We start from the raw sequence: 18,897 nt of genomic DNA, 5'->3' as shown, positions 1-18,897 counted from the left end.
ACACAAAACGCAGAAATAAAAATATTATTCATGCCTTACCTTTGACGAGCTTCTGTTGTTGGCACTCCAATATGTCCCATAAACATCACAAATGGTCCTTTTGTTCGATTAATTCCGTCAATATATATCCAAAATGTCCATTTATTTGGCGCGTTTGATCCAGAAAAACACTGGTTCCAACCTGCGCAACGTGACGACAAAATATCTCAAAAGTTACCTGTAAACTTTGCCAAAACGTTTCAAACTACTTTTGTAATACAACTTTAGTCATTTTTTTAAGTAAATAATCGATAAAATTGAAGATCTGTGTTCAATACAGGAAGATAACAAACTCAAGCTTTCTGGTCTTGCGCCTCTATCAAACAGTACACATGAAGTGACACTTTTTCAAGATGGCCGTACTTCTTCATTACACAAAGGAATAACCTCAACCAATTTCTAAAGACTGGTGACATCCAGTGGAAGCGGTAGGAACTGCAAGCAAGTCCCTTAGAAATCTGGATTCCCAATGAAAATCATTGAAAACAGGGTAATCTCAAACAAAATAAATCTGAATGGTTTGTCCTCGGGGTTTCACCTGCTACATAAGTTCTTGTTATAGTTACAGACATGATTCAAACAGTTTGAGAAACTTCAGAGTGTTTTCTATCCAAATATATTAATAATATGCATATCTTATCTTCTGGGGATGAGTAGCTGGCAGTTTAATTTGGGCATGCTTTTCATCCAAAATTCCGAATGCTGCCCCCTACCCTAGAGAAGTTAAACAATGCGAAAAAACTAACAAAATAGCACAATTGGTTAGGAGCCTGTAAAATTGCAGCCATCCCCTCCGGCGCCATCTGAAGACCGACACAAATGAACCTGAATGAATGGTACCTGTGGAATCAATTAAGATCAAACCAAATAAGAATACCAAACACATTTCAACCTCGTTTAATATTGATTAGATATAGAGACAGCTCTGTAAAGGTATTGATTGGTCTAGCTCTAGTTTTTATTACACATTCTCACGCCCCCTCAGACTTCTCGCTCTCTCTCAGAAACAGTAAAAACACATCTGCTCACATCTGCTCAAACAGACTACAGCTGTATTCGTTTCAGAAGGCTTTGTTTCCCTATTCAGCTTCAACACACTGAGTTAACTTTAGACTTTAACAGACACTTTCTCACATCTTTTATTATTATATTTTGGTCTTGTAGTGGTGAGATTCTCCACGACCTTTCCTGGTGATAATTGTATAGGCAGCTGGTACACACACACACACACACACACACACACACACACACACACACACACACACACACACACACACACACACACACACACACACACACACACACTTGTACAGTTTACCTTGTGGTGACACACAATTCAGTCCCATTCATAATCCCATTTTCCCTAACCCCTAATCTTACCGTAACCTTAAGCCAAAAACCAAATCTTAACCCTAGCTCCTAACGCTAAAACTAACCCTAGCTCCTAACCCTTAATGTAATTCAAACCCTAACACTAATTCTGTGTGTTCTCACAAAATGTCCCCAGTTGGTCAAATGTTTGTTTGTTTTCTGTTCTTGTGGGACTTGGCCAGTTAAACACGACCATACATACAGTGCCTTCAGAAAGTATTCACACCCCTTGACTTTTTCCGCATTTTGTTGTAACATCCTGAATTTAAAATGGATTAAAAAATGTTTTAAATTGTCACTAGCCTACCCACAATACCCCATAATGTCAAAGTGGATTTAAAAAAAAAATTTTTTTTTAACAAATTAATTACAAATGAAAAGCTGAAATGTCTTGAGTCAATAAGTATTCAACCCCTTTGTTAACGCAAGCCTAAATAAGTTCAGGAGTAAAACTTAGCTTAACAAGTCACATAATAAGTTGCATGGACTCATTCTGTGTGCAATAATAGTGTTTAGCATGATTTTTTATGACTACCTCATCTCTGTACCCCACACGTACAATTATCAGTAAGGTCCCTCAGTCGAATAGTGAATTTCAAACACAGATTCATCCACGAAGACCAGGGAGGCTTTCCAATGCCTCATAAAGAATGGCACCTGTTGGTAGATGGGTAAAAATAAAAACATCTGACTTTGAATATCCCTTTGAGCGTGGTGAAGTTATTAATTACACTTTAGATGGTGTGTCAATTCACCCCGTCACTACAAAGATACAGGCATCCTTCCTAACTTAGTTGTCGGAGAGGAAGGAAACCCCTCAGATTTCACCATGAAGCCAATGGTGAATTTTAAAACAGTTACAGAGCTTAATGGCTGTGGTAGAAGAAAACTGAGGATGGATCAACAACATTGTAGTTACTCCAAAATACTAACCTAAATGACAGAGTGAAAAGAAGGAAGCCTGTACAGAATAAAAATATTCCAAAACATGCATCCTATTTTTCAGCAAGGCTCTAAAGTAATACTGCAAAACATTTGGCAAATATTTTTTGTCCTCAATACAAGGTGTTATGTGAGAGGCAAATCCAATACAACACATGACTGAGTACCACTCACCATATTTTCAAGCACAGTGGTGGCTGTATCATGTTATGGGTATGCTTGTCTTTGTTAAGGACTGGGTAGTTTCTCCGGATAAAAAATAAACGGAATGGAGCTAAGCACAGGCAAAATCCTAGAGGAAACCTGGTTCAGTCTGCTTTCTACCAGACACTGGGAGATGAATTCACCTTTCAGCAGGACAATAAGCTAAAACACCAGACCAAATCTACACTGTTGCTTACCAAGAAGAATGTTCATGAATGACCGTGTTACAGTTTTGACTTAAATTTATTAGAAAATCTATGGCTCGACCTGAAAATGGTTGTCAATACCCCAATTTGTTGGGGTATTGTGTGTAGATGAGTGAGAAAAAATAATTATTGAATCCATTTTGAATTCAGGCTGTAACACAGCAACATGTGGAACACGTCAAGGGGTATGAATACTTTCTGAAGGCAATGTATACACACACACACACACACACATCTAGTGGTGGTCAGTACCAATGTCTCATTTCATCAGGCCTCTCACAGAGACTTTAGCCTGAACATGATTCATGACATTTGAGCATGTTAGAATAGAGACATAATACAGGTACAGTGTATAACCTTGGAACAAAGAAATTGATATCATGTCAGGGATATTGAAGTTCGCAACAAATGTACTGAAGAGATGCGGAAGAAATTAACTTTGGCCATGGTGCATTGAGTATATCAGATTTTTTTAGTGTGACAAAAACACACCTCAACAAACCAGGGTAACTTATTTAACATATTATTTTGTCCATCATGTTAGAACAACTTCAAGTCACAAGAAATAAAACGTGGGAGGATTTACAACCGGCGGCTATGGAACCTTCCAGAGCCTGGAATAAAACTCCTTTATTCACTATGTCTGCAATCTGCTCCACTGAGTTTATGAGATATTGCACACCATGCAACACGCACACACACACGCCATATAATAACAGATGGATACTGCACAGACTCTCCGCACACCCACACAAATGAACCTGAATGAATGGTACCTGTGGAATCAATTAAGATCAAACCAAATAAGAATACCAAACACATTTCAACCTCGTTTAATATTGATTAGATATAGAGACAGCTCTGTAAAGGTATTGATTGGTCTAGCTCTAGTTATTATTACACATTCTCACGCCCCCTCAGACTTCTCGCTCTCTCTCAGAAACAGTAAAAACACATCTGCTCACATCTGCTCAAACAGACTACAGCTGTATTTGTTTCAGAATGCTTTGTTTCCCTATTCAGCTTCAACACACTGAGTTAACTTTAGACTTTAACAGACACTTTCTCACATCTTTTATTATTATATTTTGGTCGTGTAGTGGTGAGATTCTCCACGACCTTTCCTGGTGATAATTGTATAGGCAGCTGGTACACACACACACACACACACACACACACACACACACACACACACACACACACACACACACACACACACTTATAGTGCTCTGTGCTTATAGATGGGAGATCTGGTGGTGGTCAGTACCAATGTCTCATTTGATCAGGCCTCACGTGTGTGTGTGTGTGTGTGTGTGTGTGTGTGTGTATGTGTGTGTGTGTGTGTGTGTGTGTGTGTGTGTGTGTGTGTGTGTGTGTGTGTGTGTGTGTGTGTGTGTGTGTGTGTGTGTGTGTGTGTGTGTGTGTGTGTGTGTGTGAAACGTCTGGACCTGCAGTACTAATCCCTGCTATGCCTTCCCAGTCTCCTGGCCCTGCTCAGTGGGCACCTAGCGATCGATTCCCCTTGTTGTTTGTCCCTTGAGCTGTTTGAGTTATTACACTCTCTCCCTAGCCCCAGATATACACACAGATAGACCAAAGCTCTCCCCTCTTTCTCTCCCCCCCCCCCCCCCATCCTGACTTTTTAATGGATGTGTGAATGACAATCTCTCCATCTCTCCCCTTTTCCCCCCTCTGTCTCTCCCTCTCGCCTTACTCTCCTCTCTTCCTCTCCCCCTCTCTTTCTCTCACCCTCTCCTCTCTCCCATCTCCTTTCGCCACCTTTTCTCTCTCTCCTCTCTCTCTGCAGAGAAACAGCTAACAGCAGGGAACTGTCTAGGTGTGCTGGGCATGGCTGAGGCTATGCGATGTACAGAGCTCCACAACATGGCCAAAGCCTTTGCACTCCAGAACTTCCCTGAGGTAGGTGGATTTACTGAATGAACCAATCGAATGGGTTGGGTGGGTGGATAAATGCATTAATGCATACATGCATGAATAAATGTATACATGCATGAATGAATTTATGAGATGTTCATAAACAAAGACCATACCACCTACCAAACATGATTAAAAACTGGATTTTTATCCCAATCAAGTTTCAAAATCTTTGTTTTCTAGGCGGCGGGTCAGGAGGAGATTCTGAATGTGTCTAAGGAGGACCTGGTGGCCTACCTGTCAAATGACAGCCTCAATACCAAGACTGAGGAACTGGTCTACGAGACTGCAATCAATTGGATCAAACGAGACCCCACCTCCAGAGTACAGGTAAGGCAGGGAGGGTAGAGAGGAGGGAGTGGTTCAAATCAAATTGTATTTCTCACATGCGCCGAGTACAACAGTTGTAGACGTTAGCGTGAAATGCTTACTTACGAGACCTTTCCCAATATGCAGAGTTACAAAGTAAATAAAAAATAGAAAATAGTAACACAATAAATACCAATAGCGAGGCTATGTACAAAGGAGTACCAGTACCGAGTCAATGTGCAGGGGTACATGTTGGTAGGTGTGAAAGTGACGAGTTAATCAGGATAGATAATAAACAGAGTAGCAGCAGCGTATGTTGAAGATTGTGAAAGTTTGTGTGTGTGGCATTCTTAGTTCCAGCATCAGTTTGTGGTGGTAAATAGATGGCTACGAATAAAATAGATGTAAACTCTCTTGGAAGATAGTGTGGTCTACAGCTTATCATGAGGTATTCTACCCCAGGCGAGGACATAAGACTGTAAAAACACCAGCAAATCAGCTCTCAGTGATTTTTAATTTGGAAATCTGTTCCAAAGTATTCCCACACATAAGAGAGAGATTTGTGATCGTATACAAATGTAAGCAAGGTTTGAAATGATTGTTTTATCTGTTGTGGCTACTTGTGGTCAATTTGCAGTCTATCCGCTCAAGAAAATATCGGTCCGCGGCTGAATGTAGTTGATGATCCGTGGTCTATGGCTTGGGTGGCTGGGGTATTCTTTTTCTTGGTCTTCCTCTGACACCGCCTGATATAGAGGTTCTGGATGGCAGGGAGCTCGGTCCCAGTGATGTACTGGGCTGTCCGCACCACCATCTGTAGCGCCTTGCGGTCGGATGCCAATCAGTTGCCATATCAAGCGAAAATGCAGCCAGTAAATATGCTCTCAGTGGTGCAGCTGTAGAACTTTTTGAGGATCTGAAGGCCCATGCCAAATCTTTTCAGTCTCCCGAGGGGGAAGAGGCGTTGTCGTTGCCATTTTCACGACTGTATTGGTGTGTGTGGACACCGAGGAACTTGAAGCTCCCAATCCACTCCACTCCAGCCCCGTCGATGTGGTCGATGTGGACTCCATTTCATGTAGTCCACAATCAGTGCCTTTGTCTTGCTGACGTTGAGGGAGAGGTTGTTGTCCTGGCACCACACTGCCAGGTCTCTGACCTCTTCCCTATAGGCTGTCTCATCATCGTCTGTGATCAGGCCTACCACTGTTGTGTCATCAGCAAACTTAATGATGATGTTGGAGTCGTGCACGGCCAAGCAGTTGTGTGTGACCAGGGAGTACAGGAAGGTACTAAGCACGCACCTCTGAGGGGCCCCGTGTTGAGGGTCAATGTGGCAGATGTGTTGTTACCCTCAACCCCCTGGGGGCGGCCCGCCAGGAAGTCCAGGATCCAGTTGCAGAGGGAGGTGTTTAGTCCCAGGGTCCTGAGCTTAGTTATGAGCTTGGAGGGCACTATGGTGTTGAATGCTGAGCTGTAGTCAATAAACAGCATTGTCACATACTGTCACGCCTGCTCCCGCTCCCCCTCTCTGGCGCTCGAGGGCGCCATGCGGCCCATCATTACGCACACCTGTCACCATCGTTACGCGCATCAGCGCTTCATGGGACTCACCTGGACTCCATCACTTATTGATTGCCTCCCCTATGAATGTCAATTTCTCAGTTTCATCCCTGTGTCAGCATTAATGTCGTTTTTGTTCCCCCTGTCCAGATGCTGTCTTTGTTTTGTTTCATGTCGGTTATTTATTAAATATTCACAAAATATGTACTTGCTTCTCGTCTCCCAGTGTCGGTCCTCACAGAATGCTGACACCACAATATTGGAAGCATCAGGGAGTTTTTTGTTTTTTGTTGGTGACGTCGGGTTCGGGTGCCGCTGCCGAAGGAACCAGGGGTGCCTCAGCTGGCTCGTCAGGCTTCCATTGCTTAGCTGGCTCGAGAGGTTTTCTTGCCTCGGATGGCACGGCAGGCTCACATCCCATGTCATACCTAGGCCGGCTCGTCTGGCTCCCACATCATACTTTGGCCGGCTCGTCGGGCTCCCACGCCTCGGCCGGCTCGTCGGGCTCCCACGCCTCGGCCGGCCTGTCAGGCTCCCCCCTAGGCTGGAATGCCCGGGTGGCGCCCCTAGAGGGCGGGGTACTGTCACGCCTGCTTCCGCTCCCCCTCTCTGGCGCTCGAGGGCGTCAGGTGGCCCATCATTACGCACACCTGTCAACGTCATTACGCGCATCAGCGCTTCAATGGACTCACGTGGACTCCATCACTTATTCATTGCCTCCCCTTATTCATTGCCTCCCCGTTGCCTCTATTCCTCAGTTTCATCCCTGTGTCAGCATTAATGTAGTTTTTGTTCCCCTTTTCCAGGCGCTGTCCTTGTTTTGTTTCATGTCAGTTATTTATTAAATATTAACTTCCTGTACTTGCTTCTCGTCTCCCAGCGTTGGTCCTCACACATACATGTTCCTCTTATCCAGGTGCGAGAGGGCAGTGTGGAGTGCAATTGAGAGATTGTCATCTGTGGATCTGCGGTATGTGAATTGGAGTGGGTCTAGGGTAGTCACCTCATACAAGTACTTGGGAGTATGGCTAGACAGTACACTGTCCTTCTCTCAGCACATATCAAATCTGAAGGCTAACATGCTAACCAAACCGGACGTGTGCATGTTGATTTTGTACCCCCACACCAGATACGATCAGGGCACGCAGGTTGATAGGATAGTCTCAAGCGAAGCTCGTCCTGTTTCTTCTCCAATGACTACACTCGCCAAAAGAACGGAGGGTAGAGGCAGTTTATATGCATAGCAACGTAGTTTCATCAGTTATGTCTGCCCCTTCTGCGTAAAATGGCACTTCTGTCGCTAAAAGGTAAAAGCAGTGGTCGAATTTGTACTGGTCCATTTTCAACATGTTCATTCAGCGTTTATGGCTACTCGACTGTAGTGTACTGTATGGCCTGGTTTGTTGCGGGAGTGCCATATAGCCCCACTGTTGAGCTAACCTGGTTAATCAGGACTTAATGCTGTTCTGACAACATCATCATCTGTTTACAGTATCATCACTCAGATTTGGGTTGCAGAGTTAGTGTTGGATCCATAAAGGTTTGTATCCTGCAGTGAGCTCCTCTCCAATCCATGTCCTCTTCTTCCACATTCATGGAGGTTGGTTAGTCGATAGTGATGTATTGACCCTGAGACGTATCAACCACCAGTCTTATTTGTTGAAGTGTGACCAGTGTCGGGGAAGCTACTCTGAAAATATATAGTTTACCAAGATACCAATTACTTTATACTGGAAGAAGTTAAGCTACGCTAAAGTTACCCTTGAGAAATGCAGTATTTACTGTACTTAAGTAAAGTTACCCTTAAGAAATGCAGTATTTACTGTGCTTAAGTAAAGTTACCCTTAAGAAATGCAGTATTTACTGTACTTAAGTAAAGTTACCTTGAAAAAGAAGTTCACTACATCCATACAACTTAGTGAGAAAATATCATATCTAAATCTTAATTGCTATAGGATACAAATTGCAAAAACAAGATCACTCTGTGGTCATATGTTAACTTAAATGTAATGTATCTTATTAAACACACAAATGGTGTTTCAAGTGAGCTTTATAGGCAGGTCTGATGCCGAAAAAGAAAGGAACTGAATAAAACATTTAAAAAGTAGTGTGCCGTACACCACTACATGGCAAAGAAAGTTATGTAGTAACTAGTAACAAGTAACTACTGAAAACACTACCAATATTTGAATTGAGTTCAACTACCACCAACCTACTGCAAAATGTAATTTAATTACTAGTTAAATGACATGTTGTTCACTACTCCCTAACACTGAGTGTAACCTAGTGGACACAAGCCTGGTTGCCGTCTCTGTTGAGCTAGTCTTCTTAGCTAACATTCCACTCCTTGAGCGGTGAGGAGTTTTGGCAAATGACAGGAGAGGGTAGGAGTGGAATGTTAGCTAAGATGACTGGTACCCAGACCTAAGTGGACGATACATATCTCAGGGATATGACATCATCGGATAGCATTTTCGTTGCCTTTCAAGACAGCCCGAAATCTCAACTCAATCAACTGCAGATGAAGGGAAGCTCCCTGCACAGTGGGTTCACTGAGAATGTTCACACTGTATCACAGGTATTGACTGTACATCTAACCTACCGAAAGCAAGCGGATTCCCTCTCGCGGATATTGTCGTCATTGGACAGGATCAGTACCCACTTTTCTTTTATGTAAAAGCTTAAGTACGAGTCTCCGTCGTTTTACAGGTGCCTCATTTTTCAGGTGCAGGGCAGAGAATTTAGGTACAGGTAGAGAGAGAAAGAGGACCGTGAGTCCTGTAGCAGCGTTTTTAATGTGTCTAGAGGAGGTAGTGTGGTTATAAATATAGCTAAAGGGACTTCAAATGGCTTAGAGGATGATGGTAAGACTTGGAACTTACACAACTGAGTGTTTCTGTCTCTACACAGCACTAGCTTTCAACTTATTGTGACCTTTTCTGAGCTCTTGTCAAAGATAAATCAAATCAAATCAAATCACATTTTATTTGTCACATACACATGGTTAGCAGATGTTAATGCGAGTGTAGCGAAATGCTTGTGCTTCTAGTTCCGACAATGCAGTAATAACCAACAAGTAATCTAACCTAACAATTCCACAACTACTACCTTATACACACAAGTGTAAAGGGATAAAGAATATGTACATAAAGATATATGAATGAGTGATGGTACAGAACGGCATAGGCAAGATGCAGTAGATGGTATAGAGTACAGTATATACATATGAGATGAGTAATGTAGGGTATGTAAACATAAAGTGGCATAGTTTAAAGTGGCTAGTGATACATGTATTACATAAAGATGGCAAGATGCAGTAGATGATATAGAGTACAGTATATACATATACATATGAGATGAGTAATGTATGTAAACATTATATTAAGTGGCATTGTTTAAAGTGGCTAGTGGTACATTTTTACATAATTTCCATCAATTCCCATTATTAAAGTGGCTGGAGTTGAGTCAGTATGTTGGCAGCGGCCGCTAAATGTTAGTGGTGGCTGTTTAACAGTCTGATGGCCTTGAGATAGAAGCTGTTTTTCAGTCTCTCGGTCCCTGCTTTGATGCACCTGTACTGACCTCGCCTTCTGGATGATAGCGGGGTGAACAGGCAGTGGCTTGGGTCGTTGTTGTCCTTGATGATCTTTATGGCCTTCCTGTGACATCGGGTGGTGTAGGTGTCCTGGAGGGCAGGTAGTTTGCCCCCGGTGATGCGTTGTGCAGACCTCACTACCCTCTGGAGAGCCTTACGGTTGTGGGCGGAGCAGTTGCCGTACCAGGCGGTGATACAGCCCGACAGGATGCTCTTGATTGTGCATCTGTAGAAGTTTGTGAGTGCTTTTGGTGACAAGCCGAATTTCTTCAGCCTCCTGAGGTTGAAGAGGCGCTGCTGCGCCTTCTTCACAACACTGTCTGTGTGGGTGGACCAATTCAGTTTGTCCGTGATGTGTACACCGAGGAACTTAAAACTTTCCACCTTCTCCACTACTGTCCCGTCGATGTGGATAGGGGGGTGCTCCCTCTGCTGTTTCCTGAAGTCCACAATCATCTCCTTTGTTTTGTTGACGTTGAGTGTGAGGTTATTTTCCTGACACCACACTCCGAGGGCCCTCACCTCCTCCCTGTAGGCCGTCTCGTCGTTGTTGGTAATCAAGCCTACCACTGTAGTGTCATCCGCAAACTTGATGATTGAGTTGGAGGCGTGCATGGCCACGCAGTCGTGGATGAACAGGGAGTACAGGAGAGGGCTCAGAACGCACCCTTGTGGGGCCCCAGTGTTGAGGATCAGCGGGGTGGAGATGTTGTTACCTACCCTCACCACCTGGGGGCGGCCCGTCAGGAAGTCCAGGACCCAGTTGCACAGGGTGGGGTCGAGACCCAGGGTCTCGAGCTTGATGACGAGTTTGGAGGGTACTATGGTGTTAAATGCTGAGCTGTAGTCGATGAACAGCATTCTCACATAGGTATTCCTCTTGTCCAGATGGGTTAGGGCAGTGTGCAGTGTGGTTGCGATTGCGTCGTCTGTGGACCTATTGGGGCGGTAAGCAAATTGGAGTGGGTCTAGGGTGTCCGGTAGGGTGGAGGTGATATGGTCCTTGACTAGTCTCTCAAAGCACTTCATGATGACGGAAGACATCCTGGTCCGCGACGGGGCTGGTTTTCTTTTTGTAATCCGTGATTGACTGTAGACCCTGCCACATACGTCTTGTGTCTGAGCTGTTGAATTGCGACTCTATTTTGTCGCTATACTGGGACTTAGCTTGTTTGATTGCCTTGCGGAGAGAATAGCTACACTGTTTGTATTCGGTCATGTTTCCGGTCACCTTGCCCTGGTTAAAAGCAGTGGTTCGCGCTTTCAGTTTCACGCAAATGCTGCCGTCAATCCACGGTTTCTGGTTTGGGAATGTTTTAATCGTTGCTGTGGGTACGACATCGTCAATGCACTTTCTAATGAACTCGCTCACCGAATCAGCGTATTCGTCAATATTGTTGTTGAACGCAATGCGGAACATATTCCAATCCGCGTGATCCAAGCAGTCTTGAAGCGTGGAATCAGATTGGTCGGACCAGCGTTGAACAGACCTGAGCGAGGGAGCTTGTTGTTTTAGTTTCTGTTTGTAGGCTGGAAGCAACAAAATGGAGTCGTGGTCAGCTTTTCCGAAAGGAGGGCGGGGGAGGGCCTTATATGCGTCGCGGAAGTTAGTATAACAATGATCCAAGGTTTTACCAGCCCTGGTAGCACAATCGATATGCTGATAGAATTTAGGGAGTTTTGTTTTCAGATTAGCCTTGTTAAAATCCCCAGCTACGATGAATGCAGCCTCAGGGTGTGTGGTTTCCAGTTTACAAAGAGTCAGATAAAGTTCGTTCAGGGCCATCGATGTGTCTGCTTGGGGGGGAATATATACGGCTGTGATTATAATCGAAGAGAATTCCCTTGGTAGATAATGCGGTCGACATTTGATTGTGAGGAATTCTAGATCAGGTGAACAGAATGACTTGAGTTCCTGTATGTTGTTATGATCACACCACGTCTCGTTAATCATAAGGCATACACCCCCGCCCCTCTTCTTACCAGAAAGATGTATGTTTCTGTCGGCGCGATGCGTGAAGAAACCAGCTGGCTGCACCGACTCCGTTAGCGTCTCTTGAGTTAGCCATGTTTCCGTGAAGCAGAGAACGTTGCAGTCTCTGATGTCTCTCTGGAATGTTACCCTTGCTCGGATTTCATCAACCTTATTGTCAAGAGACTGGACATTGGCGAGTAGTATGCTAGGGAGTGGAGCGCGATGTGCCCGTCTCCGAAGCCTGACCAGGAGACCGCTACGTTTGCCCCTTTTACGGCGTCGCATAGGGTCGCCGGCTGGGATCAGATCCATTGTATTGGGTGGAAGGCAAAACACTGGATCCGTTTCGGGAAAGTCATATTCCTGGTTGTAACGATGGTGAGTTGACGTTGCTCTTATATTCAGTAGTTCCTCCCGACTGTATGTAATGAAACCTAAGATTACCTGGGGTACCAATGTAAGGAATAACACATAAAAAAACAAAATACTGCATATTTTCCAAGGAACGCGAAGCGAGGCGGCCATCTCGGTCGGCGCCGGAAGTAACATGATATGAGGGATTTTGGTGTAGAAAAATGGATTTGGGGATGTGATCAGCACAACAATGAAACTAGGACGTACTGTAGGGGGGGGGGTAATGGTTTGGTGTGTGTTTGGGGCGGTTTCACACACACAAGGACCTCTTGCTCTTATGAGGATCAAAGTCAGTCAGAAAGGCTTTGACCAGTTCACTTTCGCTCAGGTCAGCATTCATCTCACAGCCTATTGGACAGGAGAGAACAGCGAATCAGAGCATGGCAAGGGAACGAGGGGTTCATGAAACGGACAGACATTTCACCTGCCGTCCACTCCTATTCCTCCTTTCCTCTCTCTTCTCTGTCTCCTTGTTGCTAAGTCAGAGATAAAAAAACCCGAATACCTTATAACAGTCAGCGGTTTCTCAAATGGAGGGTCAGGACCCAATGGTGAGTTGCTGCTCATTCCTATTTGCGGCTGATTCCTTTTGGGTCACAGCTTTAGACTTGGGTCTCTGGTTTTGTTTACTCACAATAACACCTTCCCAAAGGTGACATTTAGAGAGCGAGAGGGAGAAGGAAAGCGAGACAGCGAGAGGAGAGGGGCCCCAGTGTCCCTGTGCTCAGTAGGAATCAGATTTTCAGTGATGCTCTCTCTGCTGTGTGCCATGACATTATAGGAGTGGAGCTGTGATGGAGCTCAGGGCCAGTCTCAAATCTCTGGGCCATGTGTGACAGATAGACACACTAAAACTACTGCCACTAGAGAGAGGAGGGTAGAGGAGAGGAGGGGAGGGAAGAGGAGTGAAGGAGGGGAGAGAAGAGGAGTGAAGGTTAGGGAGTAAAGGAGAGGGGATGAGAGGGCGTGAAGGAGGAGCGGGAGGTTCTTTCCACAAGAGAAACTGACCCCAGCATTTGAGTTGACACGCTCTGCTCACCACAAGCTAATTTTCACCTTTCCTCTCCCTCCCTCCACACCTCCCCACGTCCCTCTCTCCTGCCATTTGGAAAAAGAGTGCAGTGGAAATTGCTCCCCTGGAACCTGTGATATTTTTTAATGACACGTCAGGGCCAATTGTCACAGGGCTGACACTCTCTGAGAGGAGGGAGAAAAACACCAAACGCTGGGGGCTGTATGTATGTGTGTGTGTGTGTGTGTGTGTGTGTGTGTGTGTGTGTGTGTGTGTGTGTGTGTGTGTGTGTGTGTGTGTGTGTGTGTGTGTGTGTGTGTGTGTGTGTGTGACGGGGGCTGAGTAAATAATATGCAATTTTCCTTCTAGAGTGAGGAAACAGAAACAGGGGGCTGGACATCGCTGAGAGCCAGAGATAGAGAGAGAGATAGAGTGTTTGAGCATTAATAATGGGTTTGTGCAAGACTCACGCGAGAGGGAGAACAAGACAGAGAGCGAGAGAACAAGACAGAGAGCGAGAGAACAAGACAGAGAGCGAGAGAACAAGACAGAGAGCGAGAGAACAAGACAGAGAGCGAGATAACAAGACAGAGAGCGAGAGAACAAGACGGACGGACAGAGAGACGGAAGCGACGGACAGAGAGACGGAAGCGACGGAAGCGACGGACAGAGAGACGGAAGCGACGGACAGAGAGACGGAAGCGACGGACAGAGAGACGGAAGCGACGGACAGAGAGACGGAAGCGACGGACAGAGAGACGGAAGCGACGGACAGAGAGACGGAAGCGACAGGCATACCGGAGAGACAGACACAGAGAGACCGAAGAGACAGACACAGAGAGACAGACACAGAGAGACAGACACAGAGAGACAGACCGAAGAGAGAGAGACAGACCGAAGAGAGAGAGACAGACCGAAGAGAGAGAGACAGACCGAAGAGAGAGAGACAGACCGAAGAGAGAGAGACAGACCGAAGAGAGAGAGACAGACCGAAGAGAGAGAGACAGACCGAAGAGAGAGAGAGAGACAGAAACAGAGAGACACAGAGAGACCCAGAGAGACCCAGACACAGAGAGACAGACACAGAGAGACAGACACGGAGAGACACAGACCCGGAGAGACACAGACCCGGAGAGAGACGGGCCCGGAGAGAGACGGGCCCGGAGAGAGACGGGCCCGGAGAGAGACGGACCCGGGGAGAGACGGACCCGGGGAGAGACGGGCACGGAGAGTCTGGAGAGACCGAGACAGAGAGATGGAGAGAGATGGAGACAGACAAAGACCCCTAATGTGACATTTAATGGTGGATTTGGTAGATATAAAGAGCCAGTCATTCACTACACTCTGGGAAAAGAGTTCACACATCAAAAAATAACAATGGGCATCTGACGTTTGCCATTTCAGAACCCACAAAGTTTTTAAAAAATGAATGGAAAGTTATTACATGTTATATTAATAGTGTTTATCTTATTTCTCTCTTAGTGAAGGTCTTTAAAATGTGTTTTCAGCAGGCGTAGAGAAGAACCAAAAAGATTGATTATCCCAATCTGTTTTCTAAGACACTGCAATGTTATATAAACATTGGAGCACGAAAGACTGTCCCTCACCACAAAATAAGTGTAGACAGACTCCCTCCTTGCGGTTTAGCAACCGTCTGTAGTGCGTGTTCACCAAACATACATTGTGCTTTAACAAAGAACTCTCCTTACAAAGCCAGATCAACACAGAACACACCCGGAAGGCCTCTGTCTACATGGATTAACAGGAAAAAGGCTGATTTGGGAGGGGTGAGCTAGCTAGCGTGTTATTGAGTGAAGTCATGCTGAAACTGCCCCTCAGAGCAAAATTGCTGTGTGTGTGTGTGTGTGTGTGTGTGTGTGTGTGTGTGTGTGTGTGTGTGTGTGTGTGTGTGTGTGTGTGTGTGTGTGTGTGTGTGTGTGTGTGTGTGTGTGTGTGTGTGTGTGTGTGTGTGTGTGTATACCTACCTGTAGATAGCCGTGGTCGTGTCCTCGGCGTCTCAACTGCTGAGCACAGCAGCCTGCCTCTTCCATATCCTCAATCCCACCACCTCTCCTCATCCCTTCATCACACACACACACACACACACACCACTAACCTGAGGGAGAACACAACACACACACCATTGCGTGAGCCTAGCCCTATTAACGTTTGTTGGTCCAGGTGAATGAGTTTGTTGGCGCTCTGAGGCGAAACATGTCTATGCGCTCTAGTAAACTCCAACCCCACAGCCTACACATAGTCTACACCACAGGAGGTTGGTAACACCTTAATTGGGGAGGATGGGCTCGTGGTAAAGGCTGGAGTGGAGTTTGTGAAATGGTATCACATACTTCAAACACAGGGTTTCCCGGTTTTTTGATGCCATTCCATTCTCTCTGTTCCGGCCGTTATTGTGAGCCGTCCTCCCCTCAGCAGCCTCCACCGGTTTACACACATGCACTTTGAACTCGCAGTCTGTCTTTTGTTCATCCCTCTCTTCTTTCGGTTCTTTCTTTAGGGGGATTGCTGTATTTGTGAGTGTGTGTGTGTGTCAGTCACATTCTACGGTCCATTTTTCACTGTGAGCTGTTTGGTCTTTTTAGTGACGGACAGTGAATAAATATGAGCATGCAGGTATCATTTGTATATAAAAACTGCATGGTGCCACACACACACAGTTGTAAGTTGTAAATGGGCTGCGTTTCAGCTGAGGCAGGGATAATCTATCTGGTATTGTGTCTACGATCTGTCAGACTACAGGTGAGATCTAGCCGGGAGGACGACACTCACACACACACGCACACACACACACACACACACACACAGATGAATAATGTCCACCCTGCGTTTCCCTCTCTACTACTCTGTGGGGACTGTGTGTGTGTGTGTGTGTGTGTGTGTGTGTGTGTGTGTGTGTGTGTGTGTGTGTGTGTGTGTGTGTGTGTGTGTGTGTGTGTGTGTGTGTGTGTGTGTGTGATATATATACATATTTTCTTTAGATACAGAATATTATATTGTTCAGATGTATGTGGGTATAGAATGCATTGGCGTGTGGCTTTCCACGTTTAATGAGTGCCTCTGCTCGTGTGTGTGAGCGAGAGAGAGAGAGAGAGAGAGACCCTTCTTGTTCACAGCTGTTCCATAGCCACTCAGCTGTGCTGTGAGTCACTTAGATGATTGAATACACCTCTGTCACACATCACTCTGCACTTAGACAGCGAGAGACAGTTTCTGTGTTTGGCTATGTCAGGCCTGACCCAGGATGGAGGGAGGTAGGGATGATCTATAAGGGGTAATAATACACAATATAATACGTCTTGTGTGGCTTTAAATGTGAAGCTAGACGTATGACACTCATTTACATATCGATATATTCATGAGAAAAGGAGAGAGAGAGAGGCAGCGACTTGTTTGTTTGATCAGGTAAAGAGTATACTGTGTGTTTTGTGTTTGTGGGGGAGAGAAACCCATAGTCCCGTCTCTATACTGTGTTAACTGCAGGCACACAAACCAAATGTCAACAACACACTCTCCTCTCTTTCCCTTCTTCTCCTCTCGTCCCCTTCTTCTCCTCCTCTCCTCTCCTGCAAACTCCTCTCCTCTTTCTCTTCTTCTCTTCCCCTTTCCTCCTCTCCTACTTACTCCTCTATTCTTTCCCTTCTTCTCCTCTCCTCTTTCCCTTCTTCTCCTCTCCTCTTTCCCTTCCTCTCCTCTCTGGTAAGATCAGTTGAGGACAATAGAGCCAGATGTCAGAGAGATGCTAAGGTACGATCCTTCCAGAGTGGTCATAACGCTGAGCTAGAGGTCAACGGCTCAAATTCTTTGTACTGTGGTGTCTACGGACATTGTCGTCTCGGGTTGTTTACAACGTTTCGCTCTGACAGAGACAAGAGTCCCATGGGGGTTTCTGGACGTCTCTCACGCACACGCATGCACACACACACATTGCACACTCTAGTCACTACTACAACCTATGTCAGAGCAGACCACCTGTCTCCACCACCAAATGCACACACAGAAGTATACATACACACACACACACACACACACACACACACACACACACACACACACACACACACGTGTTCTGACTTAGAGCCAGCTGTAGAGATCTCTGTCAACCTCTCTCTCTCTCTCTCTCTCTCTCTCTCTCTCTCTCTCTCTCTCTCTCTCTCTCTCTCTCTCTCTCTCTCTCTCTCTCTCTCTCTCTCTCTCTCTCTCTCTCTCTCTCTCTCTCTCTCTCTCTCTCTCTCTCTCTCTCTCTCTCTCTCTCTCTCTCTCTCTCTCTCTCTCTCTCTCTCTCTCTCTCTCTCTCTCTCTCTCTCTCTCTCTCTCTCTCTCTCTCTCTCTCTTCTCTCTCTCTCTCTCTCTCTCTCTCTCTCTCTCTCTCTCTCTCTCTCTCTCTCTCTCTCTCTCTCTCTCTCTCTCTCTCTCTCTCTCTCTCTCACACACCTTACCCTGACACAGCTGATCCCAAAGTTTACTGCAAACTTCCTTCCTTCCTTCAAATGAGATATTTTCTTTCCCCATTCCTCTAGATATTACATGACTTGCACAGTAAAGACGGTTTATAATGAGTCGCGTGTGTTTCTATTTGCCACTGTGGTGTTGTCTGAGACAGACATGAAAGTGGTTGTCTGTGGCAGCACAGTCTGTGTGATTTACTCTCATATCTGGGTTTGTTTATTCGTTGCTAATCTAACGCTTCTTTGAGGCTTCCAGGAATTCTTCATCTGTACTGCTGTAGACTAATTTGTGTAGTCTACACATAGTAAATTGACATGTCTTTCTCTATCTCCTTCCCTCTGCTTTATACGCCATTCCCCTTTCTCTTGCTCCTGGCCCATCTCCCGCCCTCCCTCCCTACACCCTCCTCTCCTCCTCCCTTCCCCTCCCTCTATCTCTCCCCTCCCCCCGGTTTCTCCTGCAGCATGTATCAGAGTTATTAGCAGTGGTGCGTCTTCCCTTCATCCACCCGTCCTACCTGCTGAACGTTGTGGACAACGAGGAGTTAATAAAGACGTCGGAAGCGTGTCGAGACCTGGTCAACGAGGCCAAGAGATATCACATGTTACCTCACGCCAGACAGGAGATGCAGACACCTAGGACACGACCACGGCTATCTGCAGGTAGGTGTACACCAGGGATGGGCAACTGACGGGCTCCTCGGATCAGTAGTTATACTTTTTAAAATTATATATATATACAGTGGGGAGAACAAGTATTTGATACACTGCCGATTTTGCAGGTTTTCCTACTTACAAAGCATGTAGAGGTCTGTAATTTTTATCATAGGTACACTTCAACTGTGAGAGAAAAATCCAGAAAATCA

General features: G+C 45.5%; 1 protein-coding gene across 1 annotated transcript in view; it reads left to right on the top strand.

Moving 5' to 3' along the window:
* The window catches only part of LOC120024408 (kelch-like protein 29), a 131,658-nt gene that overhangs the window by 55,921 nt on the left and 56,840 nt on the right, over positions 1-18,897 (top strand). Inside the window, exons 4-6 of the mRNA XM_038968647.1 lie at positions 4,570-4,682; positions 4,881-5,027; positions 18,496-18,694. Coding sequence (XP_038824575.1) covers positions 4,570-4,682; positions 4,881-5,027; positions 18,496-18,694 — 459 coding nt within the window. The remainder of the gene's footprint in view (positions 1-4,569; positions 4,683-4,880; positions 5,028-18,495; positions 18,695-18,897) is intronic.

Source organism: Salvelinus namaycush, chromosome 29, assembly GCF_016432855.1.
Source record: "Salvelinus namaycush isolate Seneca chromosome 29, SaNama_1.0, whole genome shotgun sequence".
Classification (NCBI taxonomy): Eukaryota; Metazoa; Chordata; class Actinopteri; order Salmoniformes; family Salmonidae; genus Salvelinus; species Salvelinus namaycush.
Note: the sequence above shows the minus strand (reverse complement) of the source record. Positions and strands in the feature narration are given on the sequence as shown.